The 15,999-nt window shown below is 41.5% G+C and overlaps 1 protein-coding gene and 2 long non-coding RNA genes across 5 annotated transcripts in view; 1 reads left to right on the forward strand and 2 right to left on the reverse strand.

Moving 5' to 3' along the window:
• CD34 (CD34 molecule) overlaps positions 1–3,001 on the forward strand; it is a 34,179-nt gene extending 31,178 nt beyond the window's left edge. For 2 of the 3 annotated variants that reach the window (XM_051998466.1, XM_051998465.1), the window contains exons 7-8: positions 234–398; positions 1,340–3,001. In XM_051998466.1, the coding sequence (XP_051854426.1) occupies positions 234–398; positions 1,340–1,525 (351 nt within the window). In that variant the 3' untranslated portion in view covers positions 1,526–3,001. Of the gene's footprint in view, positions 1–233; positions 399–1,174 lie in introns of all 3 variants that reach the window. The other variant, XM_051998467.1, reaches the window with a different exon arrangement.
• On the reverse strand, positions 287–6,121 carry LOC127562609 (uncharacterized). Its single transcript, XR_007953727.1, has 3 exons — positions 5,246–6,121; positions 3,057–3,286; positions 287–381 (listed from the first exon to the last, which is right to left on the reverse strand). It is a non-coding gene; the product is annotated as an uncharacterized LOC127562609 (long non-coding RNA).
• A 6,093-nt stretch (positions 6,122–12,214) lies between these two features.
• LOC127562610 (uncharacterized) lies at positions 12,215–13,725 on the reverse strand. The gene is made up of 2 exons (XR_007953728.1): positions 13,333–13,725; positions 12,215–12,361 (listed from the first exon to the last, which is right to left on the reverse strand). It is a non-coding gene; the product is annotated as an uncharacterized LOC127562610 (long non-coding RNA).
• Between the last annotated feature and the right edge of the window lie 2,274 nt (positions 13,726–15,999).

The raw sequence follows: 15,999 nt of genomic DNA on the forward strand, positions 1-15,999 counted from the left end.
CAAGTTGGTTTTTATTTTGAATGTTATAATGTAAAAAAAAAAACCCTTATATTTGACCTACAGTCTCAGAGTCAGCCTCCCCTGTACCCATGATTCACAGCCTTGACTTGGCTCCCAAAATGTAGGAAGAAAAGAATTTGGTTTCTCTTCCAGAGTCTTCTTCTCCCATCCTCCCTTTCCATCACTGGCTTCCTAGAGTGACAGGTCTTTGTCTATATTCTCATTGCTCCTAGTTAGGGATCCAGGACTTCCAGGAGCAGGACATCCGGAGTCACCAAAGCTATTCCCGAAAAACACTGATTGCCTTGGTCACCTCAGGTCTTCTGTTGGCAGCTCTGGGCACGGCTGGCTACTTCCTCATGAACCGTCGGAGCTGGAGCCCTGCAGGAGAGAGGCTGGTCAGTTCTGGGAGCTGGTGGGGACACCAGGGTTTTTTAAGAGAGTATCAGAGATTTTGCAGTCAGTCATAGAATGTTCATAATAACATAGCTATAATGTCAGAGTGACCTTTGAAGTTCACATAGCCTAACCCTATCATTGTAAAGATCAGGGAAACTGAGACCTAGGGAAGTGGGGGAAATAGGAGAGCTTCCCCACTAGAAATAACAGACTTTCCCTGGCTCTCCTCTTCCATATATATCCAACTTTAACATAGAAGCAGGTGGTGACTTATGGGAGAGAGAGGGTCCTTTACTCACTGGAGTTCAGCTTGTGAAGGAAAACTTCTGTCTTTAGTGGCTAGAAATTAATGCTAAGGACTTGCATTCATTGCTGCCTGGGGTGGAAAAACTATAGAGTTGAGGTATGTGTGATGGTGGTAGAGGAAGAATAAGAGTCTTTAAAAGCATCCAAATTTATTTATAAAGCAATTCTATTCTGGAAGATACCATCAGGTCTCTTCTTTTGCCCCATAGGTGGGTAGTGAATGTAGCAGTCATTAGCCCACCTGAACTTCTTTGGTCAGAAAGAGTATGGGGCTGAAAGAGGAGAGAAGAGAGGGAAAGCTGTGGGCTTCCCCCTGGGAAGCTCTATTTACTGGCCTGACATCCTGATAAGTTTAGCCACCCCAGGAATGTGCTCTGGCCAAGGGGGACCACCCAAGTCAAGTCTCCCCACCAGGCCATCCTCTTTTCATACAGTGACATGGTTTGGTGCCTTTCTCCTTTGTCCCCAGGAGCTGGAACCCTGACCTGTTCTTCAGGAAGAAAGGAGTCTTCAAATACAGATGTCACCCCTGTCCTCCTCCCTTCCTCTTGTTATCTCTCTCTTTGGGACCCACATCAATTGATCCCATATTTTCCTCTTTCAGTAATGCTCCATTTATTTATATACTGTCTAGGGAGAAGACCCCTATTACACAGAGAACGGTGGAGGCCAGGGTTATGGTGCAGGCTCTGGGGCCAGCCTTGATTCACAGGAAAAGGCCACTCAGAACCGAGGGGCCCAAGAGAATGGGACCAGCCAGGCTACATCCAGCAATGGCCACTCCTCAAGGCAGCACGTGGTGGCTGATACTGAACTGTGATGCACCAAGGAAGGATGGAGCTGGTGGGGCCAGAGAAAAGATCCTTCTCTCCAGAGCTCTCGATGGTCTCTCCCCACCCTTACTTCCCTGCTGACCATGTAGCACCCCACTTCCCAGATCATTCTTACCCTTTACCGTTGTTCCTCTCTCACCACACATACTTTTCTTGTGCCCTAAGTTGGATTGGGGGGGAGGAAGCTCTCATTACCGGATGCCTAGTTCAGTGATGCCTGTTTTGACTGTACAGAGTGCCTACCTGGGGACCCCAACTCTCTTACCTAGGTCTGTTTGGGATCAGGGTGTGACAAGAAAGAGCCAAGGCTCCAGAGCCCATATATAGGACTCTTTAAATAGGGGCTGGGCTCCTGGGGCATGAGCCAACCTCCAGATGAATCTCTCCCTACTAGACCAGAGAGTTAGTTATCTCTGCCACATTCGTCTTTCTCCTCGCCTCTACCTCTATCCCAGACCCCACTTTTCTATTGCTAATTCCTAGGAAGAGAGGAAAAGTTGGGGCTGTCAATGCTTCTGTGGAGGATGCCTATTATTCAGGGCCATTCCTTCTATTTTTCCTTTTCCTGTAAGAAAGCCACATTAACCACTTTTTATCCTTCCTCCCTATATAACAAGACTAAAACACCTTATTTTCCCCAAATGCTTCCCTCTATCCTTCTACAAAGCAGAATTGGCTGACCCTTCCTTCCCTCTTAAGTCCAGCACAACAGCCAGCTCCCCTGCAAGCAAATATGTCCATGGGCAGCTGTGAATTGGGGACTACAACTAACCAGATTCCTATATTTGTGTGTGTGTGTGTGTGTGTGTGTGTGTGTGTATCTGCCCATACATTTATAAGTATGTATACTGGTATATCTAGGGGCATACCAGTGATAGCAAATTGTACTCAATCTTGGCCTCCTCTGGGGACAGTGGGGTGGGGGGGAGTGGAGACCATAAGCCTTTTCTTCCCGGGGAACAAGGGAAGCTTTTGCCAGCTTCTGTGGCCTCTGGCTTCCCTAAGAAAATGTCCAAATGAGGCTTGGGAAGGCAAAAAAAAAAAAAAAAAAGACAGCATTGCTGGCTGTTTCAGTCTTGACCTCTCACCTCTAACCCCTAGCCCCTCCATCCCTGCCAAGGTCCTTATATCTCTAGCTCTTTTAGCCCTCTTTGTTCACTACCAGGAGTCATCCTCTTGGGAGAAAAGGATAGAATAGTTTTGGGGAGGGAGGAAATGGGAGTCCCTGTGTTCAACAGCCTTTAGAAGCATCACTTTCCAGAGGTTGAGAAAAGGGTTGTAGTTTTGGGGTTTTTTTCCACTTTGAAAAAAATGTTTGTAAATACTGTAATTAAAGCGATAGTAAAACGGGTATGTTTCTATTGATGCTGTCTAGATTTGTTATTCAGTAAGCATTTAGTCAGCACTTATTTTACTAGGTTTGAGAAACTAAACACTTGAAAATAAAAAAGGTAAAAACACGATCCCTGCCTTCAAGGAGTTTACATTCTAATGGGGGAAGACAAGCAAAAATCATACCTGAGATAATGACTGCCTTCCTGGTTGCTGGAAGGGGGAACCTCTGTTTGAGGAGGGTTGTTTATAGAGTAAACCATCCCAAAGGCCAATGGGCCTTTGCTCCCTCCATTTGTCAACACTGAGGAAAAAATCTAACTCCAGGGGGGTTCTTAGGAGGGCCATTTCTTCAGGACAGTAGGTATAGTGCCAACCTGGAGGGAAGTGCTGCTCCTACAAGATCCTGAAAAATTCTAAAGGGGAAAAAGGAGGAGGAGATGTTTTAAGTTTCCTTCCAAAAGAAAAATGGAAAGCTACAACATTAAAGGTACATATTATTGATCTTGGCAAAATAATGAGTATAAGGATGACCAATACAATAGGAATTTTGGAGGGGTGTGGGAATTTCATGAGACTTAGCCCATTACAGAGATCTATTCTATGAGTTCTGGGTCTATTTTCTGTACAACTCCCTAGATAGGCAGACTTTTTAATATCTAAATAAGAATATAAAAGGAGGGAATAATAAACAAGGCCTTGTCCCTTTTCTATCATCTATAAAATGGAAATATTTAAAATAATTTCTATTTATCTCAGGATAGTAATAGAGAACATACTTTATAAACCAGAGGCACTAAAGAAATGTGAATTATCATCATCCCTGGCTGTCCTTTCAGGACCCTCTGGTCTCAGAGACCAGAGAACCTAGAGATATTTGAGAAATTCACTTTCCAGATATCCTACCACCTGTTAAGACATTCTCTTTCACCCACCACCTTAGGAGAATAAATGTAAATGATACCCCATACGCCCTCTTTCCCACTCCCAGACTTTATTTAGCTTTCTCTGGTCTTAGAAAGTCAAGAGGGCATAATGTTAGTCCCAGCTGCACAACTCAGTAACTCCAGGAAACTTACAGGGTGTGTAAATAGTGACAAGAGCTACCAGGGCCAAAGGAAGGTCAGATGCTAGCATCCTTATCTGGCCTGGACCAGGCCTTCCCTCTTCAATAGCTTCCTAGAACTCACCCCTCCCAATCCTTTTATCCTTGAGTTTTTCCTGACCTCATATTCAGCATCTGTGTTCCCTGAGACTATTGGAGGAAAGAGAATCTCTGTTGGAAAAATCCAAAGAAAAGTATCCTGTGTTGAGGCACAACAGGGAGAGAGCCTAGGATGCTTGGAAAGGGAAGATGGGTTTTTGTAACTAACTAGTTCTGTGAAGGTTGGGAATGTATTATGGTAACTTCTCTAAAAATATGGGGAGGGGGAATAGGGGTGCAGTTATCAATAAACTATATTTCCTGAGGACAGATAATTTGATTTTTATCTCTGGATCTCCAGAAGCAGCATACAGTGCTTGACACACAGTTTGGAGACAATGTTTGGGGAGGGGGAGGTGAGGAGAGGAGGTCAATTCACTGTGGTAGCTGGGAAGTCAGGCCCTTTTCTCTGACCCCAGGGAGGTCCCACCCTGGAGGAACTAGTCAAATAGCAATGTGACACTTGCCCCACCTACTGGTCTTTGAGAGTTCATGCTGTTTGGCCCTGTCCAAAGCTTTCCATAAAGCCATGGGAACAGGGGAATAGCGGAGGATTTCATAGCAGTTCGGCTGGAAGGGGCCTTGGAGGTTAGCTTGGAGAAATCCTTTCAAATGTATCTATGTTCTGGGCTCCGCTCCCTTTTGTTCCATTTCCCCTTTAGCAAAAACTCGTGGCCCCTAGCCAACTTTGGACATTCTTTGCAGGGCTGGTTATGGGGGAAATGGAAAGGTGGGGAGGAGAAGTATTGAATTACCTCTGCAGTTTTGCCTCTAGGACATTCTGGTCAAAAGCCTTGTTCTTGGTGATTTATGACCCAGCCTTCCTAGGATCGAAGAATGTTCGAGCTGGAAAGAGCCTTGGAGAGGATGTCGGACAACCCTCTCCCCCCCTCATTTTGCAGGCTTGCCCAAAGTCAACTAGGTAGGGAAGAATAGAGTCAGAATTCAAACCCAAGTTGTCTGATTACAAACCTGGTGTTCTTGCTGTAGTGTTGTGAAATATCTCTTTGTGAGGGCTTGTCCATTAGTCATTGCAATGATTAGGAGCCCTGGGCTTGGGGAGAGGGGAAAGGGGCCCAGTGTGCAACAACAAAGTGAAATAAAAAGCCTAATTTGATCTTATGCTACATGAAGAGGAGAATGGAGAAAAGGTAATTTATTGTGTACCTACCGTATGCAAGCCACTTTGCCAGGCTTGGGTATGGGGTATCAACCACTAAAGATGAATAAGACATGATTTCTTTTCTCAAGGGGATATGCCATCTAGCCAAAAAGAATTAGATATACACAATCATAGCTACAATACAAAGCAGTATTTCATGGCTTGGTATAAAAGGTGTTACAAATTTCAGAGAGAGGAAAAAGTCACTCCTGGATGAGAGCCAGATGTAGGAGCAATTAGGGAAGACTTCATGGAGAATGTGGCATTGGAGTTAAGCCTTAAATAAGGAGGATTTTGACAGGCAGAAATAGGATGAGGGCATCCAAGAAAAAAGCATGGGTAAAGGGAGCCAAGGATGATAAAGACACATTTAGTTGGCACATGGAAAATGTGTTAGAGAATGGTAGAAGATCAAGTTGGAAAGATAGATTGGAACCGGATCTGAGGTCCTTGAATGATGCAATTAGAAGTTACTGTTTAGGAACCATTCAAGATTTTTGAACTAAGGAGTGATAGGATAAAAGTGATGCACCAAGAGACTAATTTACCCATTAAGTCATTCAGTAAGGAAAAGTCATTGGAGGATATTGGACATAGAAGAGATTTCAGAAGGGAGATCAGATAGGAATCCAGGTGGCAAGTGAGCAAAGGACATGGAGATAGTAGTGGTAATGGTATGAAGGGGACAAGTATTAAAAACCTTGAGAATATAGAATAGACAAGAGATGGTGATCTGAGCCCCCTGCTTTGCTGGTATGACTGAGTCAAACAGGACTATATTAAACTCATGTCAAGACTGTACCAATGCCCACAATCACAATCAGAGGTCTAGGCTTTGGGGAAACAAACTGTTCAGTTTGTACCTCAATACTTATTTCTTAGCCTGAGTCCCTGATCTTAATAATAGCTAACATTTATACAATGTCTATTCTATACCAGACACTGCTGGCCTTTGATAAACATCTCATTTTATTCTCACAATAACTTGGGAAGTAGATGCTATTATTATCTCCATTTTACAGATGGGGAAACTGAGGCAAACACTGGTCAAGTGACACAACTAGTAGGTGTCAAGAGCTCAAATTTGAATTCAATTCTTCTTGATTTCAACCTGGTATTGAGTCCACAGCATCACCTACTTTCTGCTGTTCTTGCAATGGGTTTCCTGCTTCTTTTGCAATCACTTGGATTTTAGGGCTTTGAAGAAAGTCTGGTCTTTGGTTCCAATTTGCTTCCATTCCAATAAAAATCAGCTCTTGCCCCTTTCCCGCATGAGCATGCTTCTTGTCCAAAGCCCAGAGCCTTATCCTAATCACCTGCACTCCCTTACTTAGCACACATTAGGCATTTAATAAATGCTAATTGATTGATTGATTGCACATCTTGCCTCCAAACTGAACTGGATTTTCCAGTGACATTTATGTGGCTAGCCAGCAAATTGGGTAGAGTTTTAGATTTGAAGTTTAGAAGATCTGAGCTAAAATTGTACCTCGGTTACTTGACAACTTCCTTCAGCCTCAGTTTTCTCATCTGAAAATGGGAATAAAAATAGCACCTAGCTCAGAGAATTGTTGTGGAGATCAAATACATGTAAATCTCTTTGCAAACCTTACAATTTTCACATAAATATTACTGTTATTATTATCAGCTGAATATTGGCATGGAGAACAAGAGTCAGTGATGACCACCAGATTCCATGCCTAGGAGGATTTGTGAGAGTGAAGGTAATAAATTATAGATATGTTGTCTTAGAAAAAAATTCATTCTCTGTATTGAGTATGAGGTACTGGTGAGCCCTGCAGATATCCAAAAGCTAGTCAGAGATCTGGAGAAAGACCTTGGAAGAGCCATCCAGGACAAAGATGGAGACACAAGCATTGTCTGTAGAGAAGCATTAATAGCTAAACCGTATGAGGAATAAGGGGAAAACCAACTGCAGAAAAGTTATTGTTGGGGGTACAGCACTAGAAGAAAGTCCATCCTTAATGAGCAAAGGGAGGAAAAATAAAGTAGAGCAAAAAAAGAGTGGTCAGCAGATAATTATAATTGTGCAAGATCTTAAAAGCCAAGAAAGGAAAAAAAATTCCTGGAAGAAGAGGGTGATTCACCATAAGAAAAATAATAATAGCCAATATTTGCTGTTGTTCAATTGTTGCAGTAGGGTCCAATCTTGGTGATCTCATTTGAGATTTTCTTGACAAAGATACTGGAATGGTTTGCCATTTCCTTTTCCAGTTCATTTTACACTTGAGGAAAATGAGGAAAACAGGGATGAATTATTTGCCTGGGGTCATACAGCTAGTAAGTATCTGAAACTAGATTTGAACTCATGAAGATGAGTCTTTCTCATTTCAAGCTCATTGCTCCATCTGGCTGCCCATAACAGATTTGTTGTTGTTCGGTAGTATCTGACTCTTTGTGATACCATGTGGGGAATTTCTTGGCAACGATATTTGAGTGGTTTGCCATTTCCTTCTCTGACTCATTTTACAAATAAGGAAACTGAGGCCAACATGGTTAGATGACTTGCTGAGGTTTTTCAAAGTACCTACTTTGCATTAATTATCTCATTTGACTCTTAACAACAATTCTGTGAGGTGGGTGCTATTGTTATCCCCATTTCCTAGATGAAAAAACTGAGCTTGTAATATGCCCAGAGTCACATGGTTGAGTAAATGGGATCCAAACCCTGACTCAAGTCCAATGCTCTATCCACTAAATTGCCTTAAATGCTGATATGAGAAATCTTATATAAGAGATCAAGGAGGAAAAAGAGGAGCCCTTTGGATTGACAGATCTTCAGTTCTCTTTAATCCCCACTGCTTGTCAGTAAATTCATCCTATTGTCTAACCCTTCTGCTATAATCTACACCCTTGAGCTGTGAATATATAAATCAGAGTGAAGAATCCTTCACGTATGATTTATTGATTATCTGCTATATGCAAAGCACAGTGCTACGAGCTGGGTAGGTTAGCCCTTTTAGCGTGCCAGAAAATAATGATGTGAAAGGAAGCCTTCCACATATGGACAGCTCATGTGTTCCAAAAATTCTGTCTGATATTCCAGATGAAGGTTGTACTAGAATGAGGACAAACAAAATGTAGTTACTGAAAATATGACAGCCGCAGCGGGCTAACAAACGAGGCAATCAGGGTAATCAGCCAGCGATGATTAATCGTAACACCTACTCATGGGTCAGATTGTGTGTTCGTGTGCGTGGGGGGTGTTATGAATCATGAACGTCTGATCTCAGAGGAATTGAAATTGTAAGTAGCTCAGAGGGCACTAAAAAGACGCATGGTGGGCATCAGTGAGCTGATGTGCGTTACCAGTGACGCCTTATGTGCGTAGGAGAGCAAGAAAGGCATCATGGGGGACATAGAGGGCTGACAGCGGAGGTGGACTGGCCATGAATTGAGAATGAGTGGCAACAGGTGGGCAGCTTTAGTGTTGCATGGGGGCCCCAGGGAGATTAAGAAAAGCCAGAATAAGATCTCTAGTATATTGTTATTATTCAGTCGTGTCTGGCTCTCTGTGAACCATTTTGGGTGTTTCTTGGCAGAGGTACTGGAGTGGTTTGCCATTTCTTTTTCCAATTCATTTTACAGATGAGGAAACTGAGGCAAATAGGATAAGTGACTTGCTCAGGTCACATAGCTAATAAATATCTAGATTCTAATTCAGCAAGATGGATCTTCCTAATTCTTAACCAGTGCTCTATCACTATGCCACCTAGTTTCCCCCTAGTATATTAGGTGCATGCTTAATGGGAAGTTTTTTGGGAAAACATGAATAATAATTGGTTGGATGCAAAGGGAGGAAGGAAACAAGCATTTATTAGCTGCCTGCCATGTGCCAGGCACTCTACTGAGCACTTTACAAATATAACATTTGATCCTAACACTGACTTTGTGAAGCTAGTGCTACTTTATTTTACAGTTGAGGAAATTAAGACAAATAGTACCCAAAGTCTTTCTAGTATGTTTCTGAGTCTCGATTTACACTCCTGACTCCAGCCCTAGTGCTGTATCTGCTGTGCTACATACCATAAAGAAGGCATAGAGGGTTCTGATGTATACTACACCAGTAAGATGACAGCTCCATTTAAATATTTGTATTGTATATATTGTGTATATATAATATATATATTTGCATATATGTATATGCATGAATAAAGAACAACAAACACAACAAACAACACAAATTTATGTTTTAAAGTTTGAAAAATGCTTTACACATATTATCTTATAGTATTCATGAAATAGTTATTAAATAGAGTAGTTAGGTGACTCAGTGGATAGAACACTGGGCTTGAAGTGAGCAAGGTCTGAGTTCAAATCCAGCTTCAGACATTTATTAGCTATGTAACCTAAGCAAGTCACTTAATCTCTATTTGCTCAGTTTCTTCAACTGTAAAATGAATTGGAGAAGGAAATGGCAAACCACTTCAATATCTTTGCCAAAAAACCTCCATAGACAATATGGTATATGAGGTCATGAAGAGTCAGACATAATAATGTGCCAAACATTTTGTTAGGTGCTGGGGATACAACATAAGGAGTTGGTATTTGATTGGGGGACAACAACACAAATAAAGGAGTAGGAGCCAGGGAAGGGGGTTTTCTGATTTGGGGAGTTACCAGGATGAGAAGTGGAGCTGACATATACCCTTCCTAGTAACAAGGTAGGATTGATTTGATCATGGTTTTAGAACTGGAAAGTAATGCATCTGGGGAGAGCCTTTGGAGAGAGACAGGTAGATTGGCAAATAATTAGGTTCATGGCTTGAATCAGCCTTGATATAATAACCCACATGAGCCCTGCCCCTATCAGGACTTCTGGGCATATATGAATGTTTATGTGCATGTAAGGTGATGTAATGTGGCTAGAAAGTTGGCCTAAAAGTCAGAAGGATCCAAGTTCAGTGCTGTATGATCCTGAGTAAGACACTTATTCTTTTTGTGCCATCAAATAGTCTTCTATTAACTGTAGGTTACAAAATAGTTTTTAATCTGCCTTGGTAGAGACTTTTCTTACTGGGAGTTCTCTATGCCAATCAAATAATAAACATTTATTAAGCACCTGCTATCTGCCCAGAACTGTGCTAAGCACTGGGGAGACAAAAAGAGGCCTATCCTCTGGGAATAGATAATCTCATAAGAGAGAGAGCATGGCCTAAAAACACAGACAAAGCAAGCTTTTTATAGGATAGCTAGGAAATAATTAACAGAGGAAAAGCACTAAAATTCAGAGGGGTTGGGAAAGACTTCTAGTAAAAGCTAGGATTTTAGTTGGAACTTAAAGGAAGCCAGGAGGTCAGGAGAAAGAGCTTTCCACGCATAAGGAACAGCCAGAAAAAAATGCATAAAGATAAAAAAGGAGGTCAGTGTCACTAGATGGAAGCATATATGGTGGGAAATAAGGTATAAGAAGACTCTGAAGGTGGGATGGAGTTAGCTCACAAAGGGTTTTAAATATCAAACAGAAATTTTATATTTGATTCTGGAGCAATAGGGAGTCACCAGAGTTTATTGAGTATGTGTGTGTGTGTGCACGAATGTGTGTGTGACAGAGAGAAAGAGAAAGATGGAGAGAGAGAGATGGAGAGAGAGAGAGACAGAGAGAGAGAGAGAGAGAGAGAGAGAGAGAGAGAGAGAGAGAGAGAGAGAGAAATAGAAAATGAGAGAGAGGGAAAAGGAGAAGAAGAAGAAGAAGAAGAAGAAGAAGAAGAAGAAGAAGAAGAAGAAGAAGAAGAAGAAGAAGAAGAAGAAGAAGAAGAAGAAGAAGAAGAAGAAAAGGAGGAGGAGGAGGAAAAGAGGGAAGGCAGGGAGGGAGAGAATCTATTCTGTGCTTCAGGAAAATCAAAACAGCTATGGAATACAGATTGCATTGGGGACATATTTGAGGCAGTTAAGACCCACCAGCAAGCTCTTGTAATAATCACAGCATGGGGTGATGGGGGCCTGCACTAAAAGGTGTCAGACGAAAGAAAGGGGCATAATAAAGAAATGTTGCAAAGGTGAAATCATCAGGTCTTGGCAACAGTTTGGATATGGGGGATGAGAGTTCGTGAGGAATCTAGGCTCCTAGGCTTGGGAGATGGTGTTATCTTCTACAATAAGAGGGAATATTTGCAAAGTGTTTTATGAATCTTAAAGTACTACATAAATGCTAATTATGATTATTCCTTATAACTTTGTACAAGGCTCTATCTCTAGTTCTATTTTAATACCTTTACCCTGCTAGTCATCTTCATTAGATTATAAGCTTTTTGAGGGCAGGGGCCGTCTTTTGCTTCTTTTTATATCTCCCTCATTTATGTGCTGGGCACATAGAATGCACTTAATAAATGTTTACTGATTGATATGCCTATGTTTTTTCCTCCCCTTCTCCCACCTTCTGAAAATCAAGTGCCTCAGGGGAGATTATTGCCCCGGGACTAAAGCCCAAACAGTAGCTTAATATAGGGAAGGCATGTGGAGAGGGAAAAAAAGATGGTTCACATCTGGTAGATTCCATTGCATGTGCCTTTTTGAGAAGGAGATCAGCAGTCTTGGTAGCTGTTTGTTGTCAGCCACTGGGAGATCAATTATGGGCTTACTTTTCTTTCCGTTGCTTTTCTTGTAGGGAGGGCACCCAGAGGGGCCAAATGATGTCACACTAAACTTAAGAGTTAGCAGCAGATCTGACCTGAAATAAGTAATTTAATTTTTCAGAGTCTCAGTTTACTCATATGTCAAATGGGAATAAGAATATTGGCTTGACTCTCTATCTGCCTCAGTTCCCCCATCTGCAAAATGGTGATAATTGTTGCAGCTACCTCTCAGAGTTGTTGTAAAGATAAAATGAGATTATAATTGTAAAATGCTACCTAATTGATAATTACTATTATTTTTCAGTCTTAAAAAGACATTATGACCTTACTTAATCCATAATAGGGTTGTTGTGAGGAAATGACTAGAAAACACTTAGCACAATTCCTGGCACAAGTAAAAGCTTTATTCATGTTTATTGATTGATTGAAAGCAGGAAGAAATGTGAGCACTTGCAATTTTGGAAGCATGGGAATAAACATCTTGTACTCCTCTGGCAGTGGCAGTTAGGTGGCGCAGTGGAAAGAGTGCCTGAAAGTAGATAGCATCAGAAAGACCTGAGTTCAAATTCAGCTTCACACACTTATTAGCTGCGTGGTCCTAACAAGGGATTTCACCCTGTTTGCCTCAGTTTCCTTATCTGCAAAATGAGTGGAGAAGGAAATGGCAAACCACATCTAATATCTCCGGTATAAATAAAACCCCAGATGGAGACATAAATATCAAATACAATTGAAATGATTGAACAATAACAACATTCTTCAGGAAACATCAGTTGATTGCTCAAGGTGGAAAGGAAAGTCCAACGCTTTCACCAAAAAGATGGTCCAACCATGTTATTTCTGCTCAATAAACTCCAATGACTCCCTATTACCTTGAGGAACAAATGCAAAATCTTCTGCTTGACATTCAAAGTCCTTCATAGCTCCCTTTTTTTCCCTCCCACCTTTCTAGTCTTATACTTTACTCCCCACCATATTCTGGCCTCTGTCATTCCACAAACAAGAAACGCTTATCTCTTGCTCTGAAATTTTTTTCTAGCTGTCCCCATCCCTGTCCCAATCCCATCTCTACCTGTTCACCTCCCTGGCTTCCTTCAAATTCCAACTCAAATCCTTTTGTCTACAAGATGACTTCTCCAATTCCTCTTAATTCTAGTCTTTTCTCTGTTAATGACTTTCTTTATATTCTTTATAATATATTTATATTCTGCTTTGAAAAGAAACTGTGAGAGTTTCCCCTCCCAGAAAAATTAATTAATTTATTTAGAAAAAATTGGGGGTGGGGGTGGGATTAGGATAAAAGAAGATTCTTTGCTTCAATTAATTGCTACCTAACCTTAATCACTGAATGAGTGCTGCCTCAGTCACTGAGACCTATTAAAGACCTTAGCTTTAAAAGCCCAAGGTTTCCCACTGTGTCCTGGGTCATTTTCGGTTGTCCTGATTTATATCTGGCCACTGGACCCAAATGTCTCTGAAGGAGAAAGTGAGGTAGGTGACCTTGCACAGTCCTTCCTCCCTTAAATCCAAGTCACTTGTATGTCAGGGCATCGCTTCCTTGATGTCATGGTCCTACAAAAGACAAACACCAACAAAAAATATGAATCTACTGGTTTATTTGATGCCCCAGTAGGTTGTAAGCTCTTGACAGATGGGAATTGTCTTTTGCTTCTTTTTGTATCCCTATTACTTAGCACAGTGCCTGACATATAGGAAGTGCTTAATAAAAGCTCATCAATTGACAGGATGGATTTTAATTTCCCTCCTTCTGGATCAACAAAGGTCATATCAAACTCTCGCACACGCTTCTTCCCCACTTTAGAGTATTTGCAAAAATAGCACAAAAAAAAATTGCACCCTTTTTTGAAGATGGTTTTGCCCAAAGCACTGAGAAATGTGCTTTTAACACACACACACACACACACACACACACACACACTATCTCTGTTATTAGAATTTGCTACCTTTGTCTTTCTGATTTTTCTTATCTTCTATCCCAGGGGTTGGGTTTTCTCTGCCTTGGCAGGCTGATAACATGTGGAAGCATGAGAAAATGTCTAATTAATAGACTAATTAGTAGTACAAGTCTTTAATAGCTGATTATAGAAAAATCATTCAGCAGTGTCCCTCCCCATCGCTCGCCTGACTTATTTGTTTATTACTATTGTGCCTCATAAGAACCACGGATATGAAATCAGATCACGTGGATTTGTAACCTGACTTTGCCATCAATTGCTTGGGTGACTTTGGGCAAAGCAATGAAAACTTCAGTCACTGCACCTATTAAAAAAGCAGGTTTGTTTGGATGACTTTTAAAGCCTCTTTTGGTGCTAAATCTATAATTCTTTGGGAATGATGGTAATAGTCAACTATCTACCCTTTAGGGAGTATTTCTCCGATTATAGGTGGTTGTTTTACTTTTTTCATTTATGTCTGACTCTCTGGGACCCCATTGGAGTTTTCTTAGCAGAGATACCGCAGTGGTTTGTCATTTCCTTTTCCAACTCATTTTGCAGATGAGAAAACGAAGGTAAACAGGATTAAGTGATCTGCCCAGATCATACAGTTTCTGAGACCAGGTTTGAACTCAGGAAAATGAGTCTGCCTGATTCCAGGCTCTGTACCATGCTACCTAATGTAGATAGTGAGCATTTAAATAAATGCTTGTTGATTGATTGATTACTAGGCAGTTTCTGATGTGTCATATGGTAATCTGGAGGAGTTCACCTGGATAATAATAGCTAACATTTATACGGTGCTTTAAGAGCTTTCCATATATTATCACTTGGATGCCCCAGATCAGAGGAATTCTGGAAAGGAGCTGTTCTGGATACACTAGGCAATGCAGGGAGGTTCAGAGAAAGGGAGAAGGTTCTTCAGATGAGTAGAGGCTATGGCTGCTCAAGCCTGGCTGGTCCAGAAAGCCTTTAAAGATGGTGGTGGTAGGAATGAAAACAGATATAAACAGTGATTAACATCCCATTAACCCATTAACATAAAAGCAATTCACATTTCTTATCTTGCCTCTCCTCACACTAGAACCTGGCTCCCTGAATTTCCCCTCCTTTCCCCTCTCTGAGCCATCTTCAGTTCCTCCCTCCATTCAGGGTTCTCCCCAGCCAGATCTCCGAGAGTGGATTCTGAGTCAGCATTTTAATTCCTGATACATTAAGGCTGTGTGACCCTAAGCAAGTCCCTTAATTTCTCAGGGAATTCTGGAAGAACAAATAGAGATTAAGGATATTAAGAACTTAACTTTCAGAGCAGGGAGGGACTTCGGTGGACATCTAGTAGAGCCACCTGATTTTGCTGATGAAAAAACTTGTGTAGTTAAATGACTCAAGGTCACACAGGTAATTTGTCCTGAAGTGGGATTTGAATCCAGGTTTTCTGTGTCCAGAACCAGGGCTGACTTTTCTCTTTGGCAGTACTCTAAACCAGTGGAACAGGTCTGATTCTTTAAAAAAAAATGTTAAGGGAAGTCCTGGCTGGATGCAGAGGAATGGCTTTAATGACTCCCGTCAGCAAGAGGATTGGCTTTTCCAGGCAGGGCCCAGAAAGGCTGGGCCTGTTTCCGCTTAACTCCAGATCTTTCCATTTCACCAAACTGCCTCCTCAGCCCCGAATGACTAGCCAAGTGACCTCAGGAAGTCCCTCAGCTCTCTAGGTCTTGCTTCCTCATTTGTAAGGAGAATGGAACTTAATTTGGAGTCCCAAGACCGAAGTTCAAATTCTGATCGCTTCTAATGAAAACTAACACTGACCTAATGGTAGCCATCTGTAGCATGGGGGAAAAGGAGGAGGGGGGGGAGAAAATTACAAAAGAAAATTACATAATAACTTGGTTGTTTATTTTTTTTAATTACATAATAACTGTTTATTTTAAAAGCAAGGTACTCGTAAGAGAGCTGCAGTTTCAGATGCAATTCTCTTTTTTTCTCCCGTTTCATTTTGTTATGGTCATGGCTGCTTTATTTCTTAAATTCAGAATAAAAAAAAAGATTAAAAAATATCACGTTAATATTCTCCCACTGGCTCTTCATCACTCTGGGAGCAGGGTATTACCCTCTCCACCTTGCGGAGGAGGACATAGGTTGAGAAGGGTTCCGTGACCCACCCGGAGTCGCCCCTTATTTCCTTCCGGCTGATTACTGGGGGCTTGTTCTA

Source organism: Antechinus flavipes, chromosome 4 (assembly GCF_016432865.1).
Source record: "Antechinus flavipes isolate AdamAnt ecotype Samford, QLD, Australia chromosome 4, AdamAnt_v2, whole genome shotgun sequence".
NCBI classification, from domain to species: Eukaryota; Metazoa; Chordata; class Mammalia; order Dasyuromorphia; family Dasyuridae; genus Antechinus; species Antechinus flavipes.